The 19,539-nt window shown below is 28.3% G+C and overlaps 1 protein-coding gene across 7 annotated transcripts in view; it reads right to left on the bottom strand.

The window, feature by feature from the left end:
- Positions 1 to 3,954: 3,954 nt before the first annotated feature.
- The window catches only part of LOC113558821 (ankyrin-2-like), a 106,523-nt gene continuing 90,938 nt past the window's right edge, over positions 3,955 to 19,539 (bottom strand). For 6 of the 7 annotated variants that reach the window (XM_026964375.1, XM_026964374.1, XM_026964377.1 and 3 more), the window contains 6 exons: positions 18,270 to 18,323; positions 9,984 to 15,755; positions 9,689 to 9,736; positions 8,381 to 8,494; positions 6,232 to 6,268; positions 3,955 to 4,629 (listed from right to left, as the gene is read on the bottom strand). In XM_026964375.1, coding sequence (XP_026820176.1) covers positions 4,587 to 4,629; positions 6,232 to 6,268; positions 8,381 to 8,494; positions 9,689 to 9,736; positions 9,984 to 15,755; positions 18,270 to 18,323 — 6,068 coding nt within the window. In that variant the 3' untranslated portion in view covers positions 3,955 to 4,586. The remainder of the gene's footprint in view (positions 4,630 to 6,231; positions 6,269 to 8,380; positions 8,495 to 9,688; positions 9,737 to 9,983; positions 15,756 to 18,269; positions 18,324 to 19,539) is intronic. The other variant, XM_026964381.1, reaches the window with a different exon arrangement.

Here is a 19,539-nt window from a genome sequence, read left to right as displayed (position 1 = left end):
AGTGATAAATAACTTGCCACTTCAAATTAAATATTAACCTTTTCTTTCTTGATTTTTCAATATTCCATACTATTCATCTATAAGACTACAATTGTACAAAATTATGTGCACTATGACATAAGATACAGAAGGTACTTTCTGGTTATACGACAATACAGTTATTATCGCAATATCGCGACTATCACCCAAGACCACTTCCGTTATCTAAGACTACCAAAATTTGCACACTTTTTTATTATCACAGACTATCTTATTTTTATTTATATTAAGAGGACGTCGCAGCCGCATTTGTCAAATAATAAGGTAGTCTCGTATAATAGAAAATGAAGAAAGTACTTAAAAGAAAAATGTTATATCTAAAAGTTTATAGTCTCGTCAACTTTTAAGCAAACATTTTTAAAAGTTTTTTAATTTTTAATTTTTTATTTGTTAAGATGTTAATTACCTTTAGAGAAAAAGAACTTTTCGTAATACGAATAAATTAACAGTAAACATTTCTTTTCTAATATTTGAATGCATGTCAAAGAAAAAAATCAATTTTAACAAAATTAATTAAATTTAAATAATTATATTACTAATTTAAAATTAAAAAATTACCTAGCTATTGCCTCATTTACTACATTCAGATTGCTAGAACAATTACTTTAAAACTATTTTTTACAGCTTATTCACAGTATCGGTACCTGAAATTTCAACGTGTGTCACACTGTCATTTAATTTAGAGATTACTAATTTTTGTATTTCTAAATTTGTCTGTATTTAATTTAATTACATTTATTATTTATGCTAGGTTTAGAAAAATGCACATACAGTGCTCAGTGCCTCTAAAGTATTAAAAACACTTCACCACTAACGAGTTAGATTATAACTAAAAACTTAATATTTTGTAAAAAATAAAACTGAACAGAACGTACTATTTTTTTTTTTTATTAGTGTTTCAATTACTTCAATTTACATTCATTGTTTCTCTTCTCCGACAAATTATGACGATTTCCATTTGCCATGCAGTTCCGTGCCGTGTGTGAGGGGGGCTAGGGGGCATGCGTCTTGGGCGTATGGTTAAAAGGGACGTCAACATTTTTTATAATGTAGGTATAATATATATATAATAAATAAAATAGGGGGCGAATATTAACGGCATCGCTCTGTTGCCATGGAGTACCTACTACTACTAGATTCAAGATTGCATTGTAGGTAGTGTACCTATTTAGGTAGACTATCTGACTATCAATTACAAAGTGCTTCATGAAGAAGGCCGAGAGGAAGGTCACAATCAAGGAGTGGAACAGTAGGCGAATGTGCTCAAGGAAAGTGCCGTGGACCCTTCGGCTCATACCGGACCTTGCCAGTTGCCAAGTGGATAAGCCGGACGGTCCTCAAGGTGCCCTGGACTTACCAGATGACACAGGCCCTTTCGACCACAGTTGCTTCCAACACTATCTCCACTGCATGGGCAAAGCTCCCAGCACAAGGTGCATGTCGGACACCGCTGAGTACACCCTGTTCCATTGGCCTACATCCTCTACGGGCCAGTTTTCGAGGACCTCCCTAGCTGTAGACCAATAGGAGAAGTGTCTCGCACTAAGGGAGGCGGAAGAAACGTTCAGGTTTTTCTATAAGATGGTGGTGGAGATCCTGACTGCTCAAAAAGCAGGAGGAAAGGGTGCGACAAGCCGCCGAGGCCAATGGACGGTGAAGATTCAGAACGTGCGTCGAGGGTGGCGGGTTTAGGCCGACCCGAGAAGAGGAGCTCAGGACGAGACATCTATAAGATGGCTGGCTTAAGCTGGTCCGCCAAGAGGCTCTCCGAATGAGATCTCAAGGGCGGTGGACTTAGGTCGGCCCGAGAAGACATTGCTGCGCAGCCGTTGTATGTATTTATTTTGTCATTGTTTGTAAGGGGATAACGCGGGGCATGTCCCGTGTATCCCCATTTAAGTTGTAATTTCCTGTTCGCTCTCTTGGGCCGTGTTCTACATATACATACCAGCGTTCGCTGAGGAAGGTAGTTTCAGTACCCTTGAGGGTTTACCATATTGTATAAATTGTATGATTATTTTAATTTTCAATAAATGATGCTGCATGGGGACTAAGCAACAGGCGTGGATACAGGCATGAGAGCGATGGCCAACACGACAGATGCGAACGAAGTATCAGGATTTTTTTTCGTAATCCTAAGTATATTTATGTGCTTAAGAATATGGTGTGATTTAAAATGAAATATATCTTGTTGTTGAATACATATTAAAAATTATAATTTAGTAAAATTATTGAGTTCGCGACTCGCGTTGTACCTATTGCCGCGCAAACCAATTTTTTCATTATTATTTAACGCCTGTATCTCTTTGAATCATTAGTGATTAAGTGTGAGACCTACTCCATTTTATAAATGCAAAGATAGTTGTATAGACAACATTTACAATGAAAATGTCTTCAAACAAACATCGAATATTTCGAATCAATAAATACTAACAAATATCGAATATTTTTCAAAAACAAAAAAAAATAGATTTTGCTTTATAATTATTGTTGGTTTATTAATATTCAATAGTTTTTTTAATAGTTTTTACTAATTGTTCTTAAATAAAGAGTGTTATTTTCAATGCACCTACCTAGTTTTTTTTATTAAGCTTAAGATTAGCTTTATCAGTATTATAGTTTATGATGCAAAATTAATTTTTGTATTTTTAAGATTATGCAGGTAATTCGTAAATGAACAAATTTTATTTATCGTGGTATTATTTTTAATATTTTTGTACATTGTTGACTTGTAGCCATAAAAAATAATACCTACCAAGAACTAAGAATAATAAGCATTCTTATTAAGGAGTCTAATGTTGCAGCTCATATTGATATAATGATGTACCATTTGGCTATTATACATCATATTTTATAGGTATGCCTATTATACGAGCTAAACTATAATAACTAATAGGTTCAATCTAATCGAAGAATACAGTTCTAAAAATGTATAGGTACATATTTTTATATAAAAATATGTTCTATAATTATATTATTTTGTTGTTACTTGTTGCTCTAAAGTTATACTTACAGTAATAATTCCTACTGTTTTCCTAAAAGTTAGTGGTGTATAAATGTATAATGTATATTATATATTATAAATATAATTTTGACAACTATTATGACTAGATTAAATAGCACATTTAAAAAAATGTTTAGTAAGTTTTATTTTCTTTCAGTATTGCAATATTTGTAATTAAGTAAGCAGTATATGATATACCTATATGCTGTACTAAAAAATTTTTTAGGTGTTAATTACTTGTATAAATGCTTCAATGCTTCATTCAGTAGCTAGGACTTCAGCCCTCCCCCCAAATCTTAAACACTATTTGCGCCTATGATGTAATGGCCGAATGGCCCCCCCTAATAATTACTCTGGATCCGCGCCTGCTAAAAACGTAAAAAAAATTCGACTCTCATGTAGTGATTTATAAGAAAAAAAAGGTATATAGGAATAAACTTTAACAGGAAAATTGCGAAAAAATCTTTTTAAATTAATTAAGAAAAACAATTTTAGTAGGTATAAAATTACTCGAAAGAAAAAAGATCTTGTATCAGAGGTAGCTTGCAACTTCTTGCACTTTCTATTGTGTATGACTATGTCATACGTACCGATATTATACTACCCACTTAATTTTTTGGTATTTATTTAGCTTATTTAATTATTTTCATTTGATCTATTTTATTGTTTTGATGACAGGATATAGGCTTAAACAAAATAAATAAACACATTTAATGATTATTAAAAGCATCATATTCATTCATCAAAAATAACGCACAGCCTATATAGATACAATAACAATATGTTTTTGCCTATTCATTTTAATTGCAATGGGCTGTCATTTTATTTAAAAGTAAATTTTATACAAGATGACAAAATTTTATTAAGTATGACATAAAATAGGTAACAATGAGTTATTTTGTAGTTCAAATAAAAATATCAATAGTAAGTTATAATAATGGGATAATATGAATAATAATAATATGTATATATATATTATTATATATACATATTTATTATATATATATAAAATTAAGTATAGGTATAATAGGTTTGACTAACTTCTATATGTAGCCATGTAGGTAGGTATATATAGTATATATAGTAAAGTATTTGTAAGACAAACGAGACAAATGTTAAGCGATATAACATAAATAAAAATTGTTAATTTCAATGTCATATGAAATACTCGAATACATAAAATAATAATTATCTAAATAATAATTCATTATTTTAAAAATAAATATTCAAAAATATGCAAATTATGTAGTTACAAACAAGAATGTACCTATTCTTAAAATTAATTAAATTGCAAAATGAAATGAAATGGTATTACTAGGTATAGGTAGTACTGGTAGTAGGTACCTAAATGATGATAACTTATTATATTTATTAATGTTTTAAGTAAGTACATGTATTCAAATATTCATTGGAATGTAGCTTTCCATTTATATATATTTTTCAGATTGATCAACTAAATGTTTTTACATTATTAATAATATTTTCTAATAATAATAGTGATGAACAATTTATTATTAAAATTCAAAATCATATTACATTGTCTTCACAGTTCAGAAACATTTTCTTTCGGTTTTGATTTTCCAGTCCTGAAACAATAAAACGTTTTTCATTACCAAGTTTTATATAGTTAATACAACAAGTTTACATAAAGTCATAGAATATGGTCATTTATTTATGAATTATTTTTGCATGTTCATATTTTATTTGTATTTAACATAATAATATTATTTAATATCTACTATTGATCGGTGACGTTGCATCGCGGTTTATTCTAAAAATATTTCGTTATATTGAACACCTGTTATGTCTCGTATCAAAATTATGTGTAGGACAGGCACGTATACAAAGTGTGGGGAGGTTGACCCCCCCTGTATGCGTGCCTGGTGTAGGAATTCAGTTTTAACATAATTATTTAAATATATATAGGTGTTGTTGTGAAAATGAAAGATTGCAATGCTTACACAATTATACGAATTGGTAACGTGATTCGTGATATTTTGGTGATTCTAAATTTCTAAATAGGATAGGTAGATAATTATTATAGGTCGCGAGTGGTAATACCCAGATAAGGAATTATTGCTGTCTGCTTTAAAGTTAATTATAAGGGTACTGGGCGCTGGGGATTTTCAGTAAAAAAGGCTGCAGATAAAAAAGTATATCCTGGTAAAAATAATCCCACGGAAATAATAATAATAATAATAATGATAAAATATAATATTTTATGCAAGCTGGCCAAGCTGTTTTTATGTGTAGAACCATAGACATATATTGTATGGGTAGAACACGATTGAGATTTGAGAACAATTATGAACGCTAACTTTTATGTAATGTTGGCGCATTGATTAAAAATACAAAATAGTATATCTGATATTAAATTTTAATATGATATATTATTATTAATATTTGATATAGATTTTTTAGTCATTTAAAAAATATAGGTACAAACTACAAATATCAATTATTTGTCAGTTTAAGATACAATTTAAATTTTTTTTCCAAGTATTTATTTCCAGTTATTGTTAGATACTGCAAGAAGTCATGATATCTTTAGTTCATTCAAACTCTTAGTAAGAATTAATCGTAGAAATAATATGATCATAGTCATTACTGTCCATGGTTTTGATAATTTTGTTTTCGATCGATTCATTATTGTCACGGTTTGTGTTTGAGTTTCCTTCAAAACAGAAATCATTACATGAAGATGCTTGCTAAACAATCAGATAAACGACATCGTTGCTCAAAAAATCGTTCTAAATCGTTTGAATATAAGGTAGGTACAAAATATTATTTATTTGATTTGTCGACAATCATTCTCAATCGTGTTACTAAAAAAGTAAAACGTTCTCAATCGTATAACTCTGGTATTTAGTAAGTAACACTATAATATAAAACCTTTATTTTTTTCTTATTACTTAATTAAAAAATATTAAACATAAAAATTGAAAATTTTTTTAGAAATTAGAACATCAAATGTTGAAAAATTGTACTACCAATTATTAAGGGGCAATAATTGTGTATTTGTGTTTAATGTTTAATCTATCTAATTTTTTTACTTGAGTTTAAATTTTGTTTTTTTTATAATTTTAAATATTATGCATATGATGGTAAGTAACATTGTTTATATTTTAGGTAATATTTTAACTAGGCACAAATTTAAATATTGTAATATTATATTCTTGTATACATACCATCCAGATGTACTTGGCTTTGTTATATCATCAGTTTCTAAAACAAAAATTATTTATCTTCAGCTTACAGTTTTTACATAAATTTATGTATTAATTGTTTATATATGACCTATACTATTAAACAAATCTGCAAATTATAATGTGTAGATATAATATGTATATTCTGACCAAGGTTAGATTAAAAAAAAAAATTATCTATTTATAAATAAATAATTAAATAATTTCAATAAATGCTTAAAAGTTTATTTTAATTAGTTGTTGCTAGTAAGTAGGTATAGGTATCTTTATTCTAAAATTTAATTCATTAATTTATTAATTAAGTAAATAGGTAATATATTTCAGCACTTTTATTGGCAGGTACCAATGTACCACAGTAAGTAGTAGTTAGCATAAACAAATTAATTTATCTATACCTATATATAAGAAATTCTCAACGTTTTTATACTCAAGTACTTCCTACCCATTTGTAAATGTTCATATACCTACCACTTAAGAACTTTTTATTTTTTTGAAAAATGTTCATATGAACAATTTTTTTAGCTTAGCATACCTCCTATGAGCTATCTGTATATTACTAGGTGTAATTGTATCACAAATTATAACTATGTAAAGTAAGAATGTATGATTATAGTAGCTATCTACAACTACAACCAGGATTAGTACTACCTATAATAGTAGGTACTAGGTAACATAAAATTATAAAATAGCGTTTCTTTTATAATTAATTTATAAAAGCTACATTGTATAATAATAGCAGTACAGAGCAGTAACTGGTCTGAGGTACCAAGGTCTATTGATTATAAAGAATTATTCTAAAACAGAAAATAAGAAACTGTTATAGTTTTTTGTTAAACTAAGGTTAATTTACTAGTTAATTTTTTTTAAAACATTTCTTATTACCTACCTATGTACCTAATATAGGTAGTCAAGGATTATGGTGCTGCTATTTATTTTAAAATCATGTTATACGTTGTATAAGTATGTATAATATGTAACGGGGGCGGCATTTCCACCTAAGGGCCATCCCCCCCACCTAGATATCTTATTCTTTATTTTGTCAAATATTTAATCGATTTGCCAGCATGAAAAATAGAAATTTATATTTTATATTCTAAGTAACAACAATTAAGGTAATCTAAATGTATAATATAAATCTTATGATGTTCAAAACTACAAAAGTAATATCACAATTCTTAATCATTTTATTTCAGAATTTGAACTTTCCAAAAATATATAGTCAATAGTCAAGGTTACATATATAATAAACCTATTTTTTATTTCATTAATATTAATATTTAAATATTTTTTTTTATTTATTATATAAATAGTAAATACACAGTTAATTTTTACTCTAAATAAAAACTTAATGCACTAATTTTTGCTATATTATAATATAAACACTTACTGACTAATTGTATTATAGTTTAAATACATACATATCAAAAATGTTGGCCTCCCTCCTCTAGGAAAAGAACTAAAGCCGCCCCTGCTATGTATAGGTATTATAGGTTATAGGTACATGTGTATGACTTATATTTATATGCTAAATACAATAAAGTATATTCAAGTTATAAGTGCTGATATAAGTTAACTTATATAAAAATACTAAATCAATTAACATAGATATAGATTATTATCTTTAGAGAATAGAAGTTTGTATTATCATCAGTATGTCTTAAAATCCTATAAAAACGGTATGCCAATTATAAATATTATGTATCGATACCTATTTAAACCTATACAATTCTCAAATTAGGTAAGTACTAATTACAAAAAAAAAAAAATACTTCTGTAAGAACTGAATTTAAGCATACAAATGGGTTGAGCATTCTATTGAGCATTCTAAAAAAAAATAACCCTTATGTATACAAAAGTATTTTTAATCTCTTAGGTTAATTATATTATTTGTAAGTATGCTTTATACAAAGAATATTCTATTATGTTTTTAAGAATTTTCGTATTACTAATTAAGATAATATAAAATGTTTGCGCTTGATAAGTATTATACTTTTATGATATTGAGTTTTTTATAATATAATTAATCATAAAGAAAATTAACTTAGGTATTGTTTGAAAATTGGATAGGTAATAAATGTTAAAAATATTTTTTTTGTTTTAAATCTTATTATTTAATAATTTGATTATTAACCAGTATTTATTTGATGTTGAAAGCGCCAGTCATGCTCGCGTAGATCTATTTCTGTATCGTCGTCCATACTAATTTCACACTTCAACTCCGGTTTTGATGCAGCCACTTGCAACTCTACCAATCACCACAAAAAAGCGTCTAAATCTAATTACTAATATAAGTATTACTAAAATCTAAGTACTAAATACTAACTTATATTAGATTTTATATAGTTTCATTATCTAATACTGTTTTTTTAAATATTTTTATTTTATGTAACTTAATATACACATGTGAATCCTATTTATATTTTATATTGTACTAGATATTTTTCAAAAATTATATCATACAACAGCTCCCCCATATTAATTCGTATGTTTGGAAGAGAGAGAGAGACGAAAAGTAATGATTTAATCATAGTTTTTGCATATACTTAGTTTATAATTGCTTATTAGTTATTAGTTATTATAGTTATTTTAATATAATTATTAAAGTTTATAAGTAGGTCACAAGTGTTTTACTTACAAAAAACATGGAAAATTGTATGTTAATAATAATCCATTTTACTTTTACTTCGTTATTTTAATCTTTTAGTATTATCAAATTTCTAGTTAAAGATAATTCTAAGTAGGAGTTTGTTGATATGTATTTTAATTTTGAAGCAAATTATGAGTATAGAAGATAAAAAAAATTATAATTTTAAAATGTTATCATAATTTGTTTAAAAAAAAAAAAACATAAAAAACATTGTGTTGGTCAAAAATAATATTCATATACTTATTTAGATTTTATAATAAGTCAAATTAATTGAGTAATAAAACAATAAAAGCAAGTGTTAAATGGATTATAACGTAAAATGTTTTGTGTTATGCTTTAGTAAGATAAAGACCATATTTTAATAGGTATGTTGTCCTTTTAAAAGGTTGTGGATAAATAATTTATGTAGTTACATATTAATTTATTACTAAGACATCAAATATATACACCTAGTATAAATGTATCACAAATTATCCATTTAATTTATTATTAGTAATTCATAATTCATTTGTAGTTTTATTAATATTAATTTAAGAAGAAACATTTCAGTAACAAAAAAATGAACTATTAACAACAACTAAGAAATTATGGAAATATTTTAAATAGCTATTATGTCTGGGAAAGGCAACTGATCTCTTTGTCTCTCTTGAATACACCCCTGTTTTTATATAACTTAGTGAGCTACACATAATGAATTATAAATAAAATATACTTTAATTTTTGTTGGGTATTAACTAGATTTTTTGTGAGTTATTTTTGATTCATGCATTTGTTATTAGCCAAATTATTTACCTTTTATTGTATCATTATTTGATGCTTCTGTTATCTCTTCAGACGAACCTATAACATTTAAATTATATTATTTATCTAAAATATTCATATTTTAAAGTATTAATAAAAGTTTTTTATTTTTGAAAAGATGTTATTAAAAATTCAAACATTCAATCGAAGTTTTGTTTTAAAGGCATGCAATGGTTATTAAAATATAGGTTTATGAAGAAAATAGTATTGGAATAGTAGAGAAAAATACAATGAGTTTATGTACAGATGAAGATGACCTATATTACATATCTAATGCACATAATACCTGAAATATGTGTTGACGTTTTCTTACTGATTTCAAATCCACTAGGGGCATCTTTAGAAAGTTTTCTCAAACATTCGTTTAATTCGTCTTCAGAAACACCTTTATTTGCTAGTTCTTCAGTATTAAAAACCATTCGTTTTTGTACAATTCGTGTGACAAATATATTTCCATGCTCGTCTGTACGTTCTATATCCTCTTGAAATTCACCAGGTTTAAAGTATTCTACAAAATCTTCAATAATTTTTTCTTTTTCGGGTCCTTTTGCCGTTACTTTATGTATTTCAGCAGGCAATCGTATGATTTTGTGAGTGAATTCTGTTCTATCTGAATCCTTTTTATATGTTTCGAAAGTTTCATTTTCGTCAAACCAATCGTGTTTGTTTTCAGTTTTGTCTAGGCCTTCCATACTAGATACCATAGTATTGGAACCTCCACTTGTGAAACTAGAAGACATGTTAGATCCAGTTTCACAGTGGTAAGTGGCATTTGTCGATGTGGAACTTATTGGTCCTAGTGAATCATTACTACCTAAAATTAAACTGTTTCTGTATGATGACTCTTTAGAATGGTCATCCATAATTGGACTACTAAAACCACGACTTGAAACACTTGAGTTCATGCAGTCATCATAATCAATTTGTTTCCCTTCAACACACCCTATATTTGGCATATGCTCCAGAGAAGCTGACACTTTCATTTCAGTAACAATTGTTTTTAAGTCAAGAGATTCTGTACTAGTTAAATTATCATCTTCTGATATATGTTTTTCAGAATAATCTTCGTTTTGTTCTAAGTTTATCTCAGCTTCTTTGATTATTTCATTGATTTTAAACATCCCCTCTTCGTCATCTAATGATTTTTCAGTAGCTAAAGCCTTGTTTTCAATTAACTCAGTTTTAAAACAAGCTGCTTCTATTGTTTCAAAATCTTTGAGAGAAGTTAATGATAAATCATCCTTTCTACTATTAGAAGAACTTGTAGTAGATGCTAAAGATCCCGAAGACTTAGCTTTCATTGATTCGATTCTTACCAACTGTTCTAACCTTTCAAATTCTTGTAGGGAATTCACAGATATATTATCATTTTCTAACGATTTTCCTAAGTATTTTTTGCTTTCTGGAGTGCTGCTAAACGATTCTTTCATGCTGCCAAAACTATCAATTGAATGACTGACTTGACTGCCAATACTCCCAACTTTACTGCTTTGCAAATCGTCTGTATCTTCTTCTTTGATATCTTCAAGAGGGGGTCTTTCATACTCTATATTATATCCATATACTTCATTTATAGTGTTGTCATCTTCAAATTGAAGTTCCACCCATTTTTGATTTGTAAATTCTAATTCAAGTTGACTTTTTGATCCTGGACTTTCAGAGTCTGATTCATGTTGAGGTGAACCAGTGATGCTTACATTTTTATGAATGATTTTAGTTTTTCTTTCAATTTGTATTGCTTTTCCTTCAGAATCTTCTTCCATAGCTTCTTTTCCTATTTCTTCTATAACTACAAATTCATCTTCTGAGCTGTCTACAAGTTTTTCTTCAATATTATCAACTAATTCGAAAGATTCACTTAAAGAAACAGATTCTTTTTCTTCTATTTCTTCAACATTTTCAAGAATTGTTTGTTCCTCACCAGTCCATGAAGGTTCTTCATGTGGGTCATACTCTTCATTTATTATGTATTCTCTACCCTGATCTGTATCTGATGATTCTTTACTACTAATTGATGCAGGAGTTTGTGGGGTTGATGATTTGATTTCGAGTTCCTTAGCTTCTAGGTCTAAGTCAGGGTAATGAAAACCTCGATCAATCAAAGGAGCCATATGTTCTGTTATCATAATATTAGGAACCGTATCTGTAGAATTGTCTATTAAATCATCCTCATCTTCTGAAAAGGGATCCTCTGGTATTGTGGGCGGTAAAGAAGCGGGTATTGCTGGTGATACATGAGGTACCATTTGAAAAGCGGCATCAGATTCGGCAATATCATCAATATGATCAAAACTGTGTTTATCAGATATATTTCCATGCATATCAAAATTGTGTTTATCATGTATTAAAGGAATTTCTTTTTCTAAATCCAAAACATGTGCATCTTTTGATGATATATTTTCAATTTTTTTTTTAGATACATCTTGAATATGGTCTGAATGTTGGTTATAAACTTTAAATTCTTTCAATGCATCTGTATCTATACTTTCTTTGTTTTCGATAGTATCCAAATCTTCCATTAGTATTTTACTAAATGAACTACTATTTCTTCGGTGTCCTTTTTTTTGTACATCTTCTGACTTTGTAGTCATTTGAGTACATACATTATGGCTAATACCATATTCTGTTGGTACTGAGGATGATAGAATTGTTACACATTTGTTGTCATTGTCATGACATTCATCTTCATTTTGTATAGTCAAAGTTTCAACAGATTTTGTATTTTCATCGCTGAAACTAAAACTGCATGTTCCAGATTCAGGAAATCCATTCATTGCTTCAACAACAGTTTGAATTGCTTGGCCTTCTGTACTTGATATACTCATACTAGCATCTTCACTAGAAAATAATTTTTCTTCATGTGATGACGAATCGGATAAGCTGTCACTAGTTATATGTTTCGGCATAGGATGAAAAGTCATTTCATGTGATCTTTTCATTTTTTGCATGTTTTTTTCACTATTAATAGCTGGCTGAGAAAATGGTTGAGTTTTATACATGCAACTGTACTCCATTTCAGTTAGCTCTGCTATAATTGGTAAGGATTCTCCTCTAATTATATGCATAGGTATTTCTTGTTCGTATGGTTCTATTTTATCTTCATCTTCTAAAATTGAGTTTGTACCTTCTTGGTCAAAATCTAAATCTCCAGTTGATGCAATAAGTGTTTCAGATGCTTCACTGTTTTCCACTGAAGCAAGGTTTCCAGAGCTTTCTGAATCTAGAGATTTCATTGATTCTCTTGAGCTCAGTGAACTTATTGCTGTGTGATACTCATTTGATGGTACTGAAATTGCAGATTCATATTCAGAAGATCCAGCTAAAAGCCCATCCACATCTGACGAACATGGTCTGCTAGATGACGTGAGATCAAATGAATGATAATGGCTATCACTTGAACTGGAATCTGTAGGTTTTTTTGTTGATAATTTATTTATATTAATAGAATCAGCTTTTCTTAGGACAACGGTGTCAAAATTCACTCGTTTTTCTTCACGAATATCAACCGAAGATGATGATGGGGAAGTTGGTGAGTGTACAGAATTTTCTTTTGAAGGAGAAGATTCCGTGCTTAATTGTTTGATCAGTGACTTTGATGAACATGGCTCGAATTCTTTTATTAATGTTACTTCGTTTTTATAATCGTTCACAGTTTCTTTCAAAATACAAGATGTTGCTCGGTATTCTTTTCTGTCTATATTACAGATTTCCAATCCATCATCTGTGATTTGTGTCGAGTGTTGTTTTTCTTTTATCAATTCATCATCGAAATCTTTTATCAATGTATCAACGTGTTTTTCATTGTTAATAATATTTCCAGTCTTCCCATTTATGACTTGTTTATTTTTCACTTCAAAACATTCTTTAGAGTGAAATTTATGACTATCATTTTCTACAAAATGTTCATTGACTATTTTTCCCTTTTCAGTATCTGACGTTTTACTCGAATTAAGAATATCGTGTACACTATTATCATCACTGGAATTGTAATATGACCCAAGTTCTTGTGTTTCTATTTTTTGATCATTATCATTAATTATTTTATTTTCAAGAACATCAGTTTTAGTATCTTTGTAGTAATTACGAGACATTAATTTATGATCAACCTGTCCACCCGAAAAATAATCTTTTTGTTGAGATTCTATTCGTTTATCATTTTCATTTTGTTGTTCTTTTATATATGCTTCAATAATTAAATTATCGTTTGCCTCTTTATAATAATCTTCTTTTTCATCATGTGAAGATTGTCCATATTCATTAAATATACCCGGGTCTTTATTGGAGGGATTTGTTTTAGATTTTTCGTAATCACTTTCTGGAATAGTATGCTCAGTGATATGCGATTTTAATAATCCTTCGTATTCGATTTCAAAACCACTACTTTTTAAATCTTCATCTGTAATTTCAATGCTTGAAGTAATTGTATCATGTTTTGATATACTTTTTAATTGGTCCCTGGATTTTTTTGCTAATACTGATTCCATAATTTTTAATTTCAAATCTTCTGCTTCCATATCTAAATAACCACTGTTTTCTAGTTGTTGAAATTGATCAGGTGACATCATTAAATGATGTAAATTGGCCAACACATCGTGACGTTTTGTAAGCTCAACTTCAATTTCATTAATTAATTGTTCAGCTATAGTTCTTGCCAATTCTCCAGTCATTTCTTTTTTTGTGTTTTCAAGAGATTCTATAGAATTAACTTGTTGAACAAAATTTTGATGGAAAAGACATTGATCTTTGACATCAATGTTCTCTAAATCTTGTTCATCTGTTCCGAGCTGTGTAACTTCCCATATTGTATCTGGAATGTGTTCTTCTGGAGTGTGAATAATACGATCTGGTATGATTTGTGAACTCATTTTTTTTTCGTTTTCTATTTCATGATGTAATTCGTCATCAATCATTGAAGAGTCAATTGATTCAGTTTGTAAAATGGATTTTTCTTTTTCTTCAATATACGAACAAGTGTCAGAAGGAATTTCATCAATATGATCGTGAGTTAAACTTGATGAATTTTTGTCTTTTGATTGTTTCGAAATTACTTTGTTTAATTTAATTTCTTCTGGTAAATCATCAAGAACAGATGATTCAGCAGATTCGGTTTTTGTAATTGATTTTTCACTTGTACTTCCAGAAATTTTATCAGATGACGAATGTATTGAGTTTATTGAAATACTTTTTTCACATTTTAAACCTAAATATTTTTCTTCTGGTATTAATGAATCTATTTGCTCGTCTAATTCATTAGAAAAAATGTGTTTATGAATTTGGCGATTAATAAGAACTTCTTGGCTTGGAGATTGTTGATGTGTTGTAGATTTCAAAGATTTATGTTCAGGTGAGGATTCTTGTTCCATTTGTATACCTTCCATTTGTGGTTTAATTTGCTGAATATACTTTTTAGAGGAAATATGTTCAATTTGATGAGATGGTAATGACATTGATCTATTTTTTGTGTCTATTTTTTTTTTATTTGAACCCTGAGAATATTCCGTTTTAGCGGTAATTTTATCATCAAAAACATCTTCTTGAAACCCTTCATTTTCAAATGCTAATGATTCTTCTCCATATTTAATAATATATTCAGTTTCAGAATCTAATCGTTTATTTTCTTTAACATCATTTGTTTCTAGTTGTGGTATATGTTCATCGAGTAATTCCGACTTCAGACAAGTGAACTCAGAAACTACAGTTTTTTCTGTAGTTTGGTTACTTGTCATTGGTTTTTTGATCATTTCAGGCACTTCTGTATTATCAGAAGCACCGAATGAATGTTCGAAGAGTTCTAAAGAAGCATTGTTCGTTACAGATATTTTTGAATCTTTTATTGGTAATGAAATACTATATCTAGGTTTTGGTAGCGGAGGTTGATTAGTTTTGGTTATTTCTTCCCAAAATAGTTTTTTTGTTGTATAGTTTACATCATCTTCATCTAAAGAAGCCGTAACACTACTGTCAATGGAATGTCTAGGATTTGGTTTAGGTGGGATTTTATCTATGGAGTTTTGTAGTGCTAAGTTGCTGGCGTTAGTTGTTAATTCTGGGCTGCGCTCTGTACACACAATACAATCAAACAAAATACAGGATTAGAATATTGGTTATTTATACAACGGTTAACTAACTAATACAAACTCGCCAAAAAGATCAAGTCCTAGGATATTTATGTATTATGGATTTCTATTTAAATTAAAAAAAAAATTGTTTGTAGATGTTTGTCTACAAAGAAGCCTGAATTTATAGTGCTTTATTTTGTTTTGTTATACGTTGGTTTATATTATAATATAAAATAAAACAAATACATAAATTAATTTATTTCATAGAAATCGTAGTACCATAAGATACATTTTACTGCCAAGTTTAATATACCTTTATTTTTTTTTATTGTTAGTATTGAAAGAAGCGTTATTATTCTATTTAGCTTCTAAGTGATATTAAATTTACCAGCTCCATCCCATATTTGATTGGCAACATCGACCTCTTCATTTGATAACTGAGAAATTATTCTATGATATTCGCCTTCGACTGCTTGTTTGGCGATTGGGCTATCTTCTAATGTTTCTGAAGCCATGCGTTCAAATCTTCTCTCTACCCTTTTTAAAGTTTTTTCTCCAACATCTGTATCCATTTCAAATTTCATTTCTTCTATGACACTTGTTTGATTAATAGCAGATATTGACATATTACAGTCGTCTATGTCATTATCACTGTCACTTTGTCCCGGATAAACAATTTCATCATCTTCTGATTCCAAACGAAATGTAACTTTTCTACCCGGTAATTTCTCTGGAGGTTCAGTTACTATGTATTCATAATCATTATCAGATTCACTATCATCTTTGTGAATTTCTCTAAATGTTGGTCTTTGATGTGTTGATAATCTTTGAGAACCACCGACTCCATTTCTTCGAATTTTCGGAGAGGATATTATTGGGATAGGAGAAGGGCAATCTGATAATTGTTCGACTTCTAGAGTTTCATGAGGATCTGAATCAGAGGACCCGGAAGATAATTCTCCAGAAGCTGCTAATTTAGCAGTTTCTTGTTCAATTAACATATCTATGAGCAAATTAGTAAGAGTTTCATCGTGGTTACCAGGATCACTCAACATTGTCTTTAACTTTTCTTGTACAGTATCTGGAGATATTTTTGAATAATCAACAGATTTCCATTCATCTAAGTGTTCATAATCGTCAGGTACAGTATTTTCTGAAGGGGTTCTAACCATTAATGGTCTTATTTGAGTACGATCGTTTTCTGAAAACGATTATTTCTCAAAAAAGTTATACATTAATTATATATCAATTTTCTTATTTTTATTTTCTATTTTATTTTTTTAATGTGAGGAATTTTAAAGGAAATAGGGAATTAGCAGTTAGTAGCTTATTGTTATAAAAAACAATCCAGTATAATACTCGAAAACAACACACCTCACCTGTTTTATTATGTGGTAGCCATATACAATAACCAGAATTCTGATTCTTTGACATTTTTGATACTGATTTTTTATTCTTCTTAGGAGTAAAATAGCATATTTGAAATGATTCAGTCAATGATTCTTGCGAACCTGATAAAAATATATGTCGTTCTGACAATGGCAAGCAAGGCATAGACCTATTCCACCATCTATAAGGCAAGCTCGCGGTATTAAAATTACTACGGAAACTTGGTCCTTGAACTTCTTGTATGTTATCGGATTTTGGAAATCCACAATGATTTATTGTTTGCATAATGTCATTTAACGAATGTCGTATTTGGTTTTCTTGATTTTGAACATCATTTAATAGTCGATAGATTCTTTTTTGTACATTGTCTATGCTACCAACTCCATTAGACGAGCTTTCTGATTCTGATACTTCGGCTTGTAAACTATTTGTTAATTTTTCTTGTTTTTCTACTTTATTTTCCAAAATTTCCACAGCTTTTACCAATTTTGCTAGTTCTTCTCTGCTATCGCTAATTGCGGTATTGATCAATAAATTGTCAAAATAATCTGACTTTTTTTGACTGAATAATTCATTTGAAATATAATCTATGGGTCATGTTATGTTCATTAAATTATTTACATAACAAAAAAAACAAAAATCAAACCATTTATACATAATTATTAATTATATAATTTTACCATTATATAAAATATTTTTATTATTATATATTATTATCTAAATACAAATAAAATATATTTCATTAAAATCGAAATTTAATTCAATTCAGTTAAAAAATAATTCCAAGTATTGTGTAAACATAATTTGTTATTTTGTTTTATTAATGTTTTTATTATTTTCTATTGTTAAAACAACGTATAACAAAACGTATTAGTGCAAAATTTTACATTTTTAATATTTATTTTTAAGCATTAATAGTGTTTTTTATTCTAAAAAAGCCTTTTGATTATATTAAATAAATACCAGTAAAATGAGCAAAGCAGGGAATTGGCGGTTAGTTAGTATCACTTGGAAATAAAGTTTGTATTATCTTTTTTGTAAGTTTACATTAAAACTGTGTAATCAGTGTGTGGTATCTAATTTTCTTTATACTAAAAATTATATTAAATTAATTCATTGCTTACCAGAATTATTTATAGACTTTGCATTTTGTTGTTGGATTTGATTAGCTTCATTCCCTACAAAATAATTAAAACTAATTAATATTTACGAAAATCAAAATATAAAAACAAAAATGGTTTTTTATTAAATAATATTAGTATATTACTGTGGTAAATGAATGTAATTATGTTGGGTCGCACAATGATTTAATAAACATTTAAACATTTAAAATTTCATTAAAATATACAAAGTAGTTATACATTTTTATTGACAATTAAATATGTATTAAATTTTGTACAACCCATTATTAGTAGACTAACTATTTTATTATTATTAATTTTTATTAAAACATTTATTATTAAATTTATAAATGCTTTTCATACATTTTTGATTATTTTGTGACTTAATTATTTTTTATTTTGTGTCTTACATAATATTTATTTAAATGTTAGTTTTGACCGTCACCTTTAATATACTTTAGTTGGTAATTACCTATATGGGATTTTTTTTTGATACATTTACAGTTATTTTTTTGATTTAAATCATATAATTTTATGTTACTATCCAAAGTTGATGATGGTTTGAAATTGAATTTTCGTTTCAATTTTGGACTACCGCACATACTTTCAAAAATATTTATTACGTCAGAGACATGTTTTATAGGTTCAAATTCAATTTTCTTCTGCTCTGGTTGTTTTTTCGTTTCTTTTTGATTAAATATTTTGAACGCCGATAGTCGTGTTATAGGGGAAGGGTATAATCTTTCTGTACTTGTAAATTTGTCTTTTAGGGAGTATACTTTTACCAGAGGTTTTTTGACCATTATTATTTGTGTTTGAAATGGTCTATTTATATATAACTGTACTATGTTTACAGGTTGAACAATAGATATACAGCAATATACGTAAAATATTTATTTTGAAAGGTTTTAGTTGTTCCATACGTGAATAAATCTACTTCAAATTGTCGTATTGGATCATATGAGCTACTCTTAATAAAATAACCGGGTTCTAATGGCTCTAAAATATTTTCATTATTATAATCCGATATAGTCCTACCTGTCATTATTCCATCATTAAACCATCTCATTGATAAATTTCCGTAATCCCTACCAACGCTTAATAATACCGAATTTTGACTTTGAAAATCAATAGAAATACTAAAACCATTTCTGTTGTCATGTATTATAAATGTATTATTTTCTTGGTTTTTGATTTTATTTGTCTTAATATTTTGATCTTGTTTAGGAATCGCCACATTGCTTAGAGTGGGTTCAGACATGTATTTTGATAA

Source organism: Rhopalosiphum maidis, chromosome 4 (genome assembly GCF_003676215.2).
Source record: "Rhopalosiphum maidis isolate BTI-1 chromosome 4, ASM367621v3, whole genome shotgun sequence".
Lineage (NCBI taxonomy): Eukaryota > Metazoa > Arthropoda > Insecta > Hemiptera > Aphididae > Rhopalosiphum > Rhopalosiphum maidis.
The sequence above is the reverse complement of the archived record's forward strand: the minus strand, read 5'-3'. Positions and strand labels throughout refer to the sequence as shown.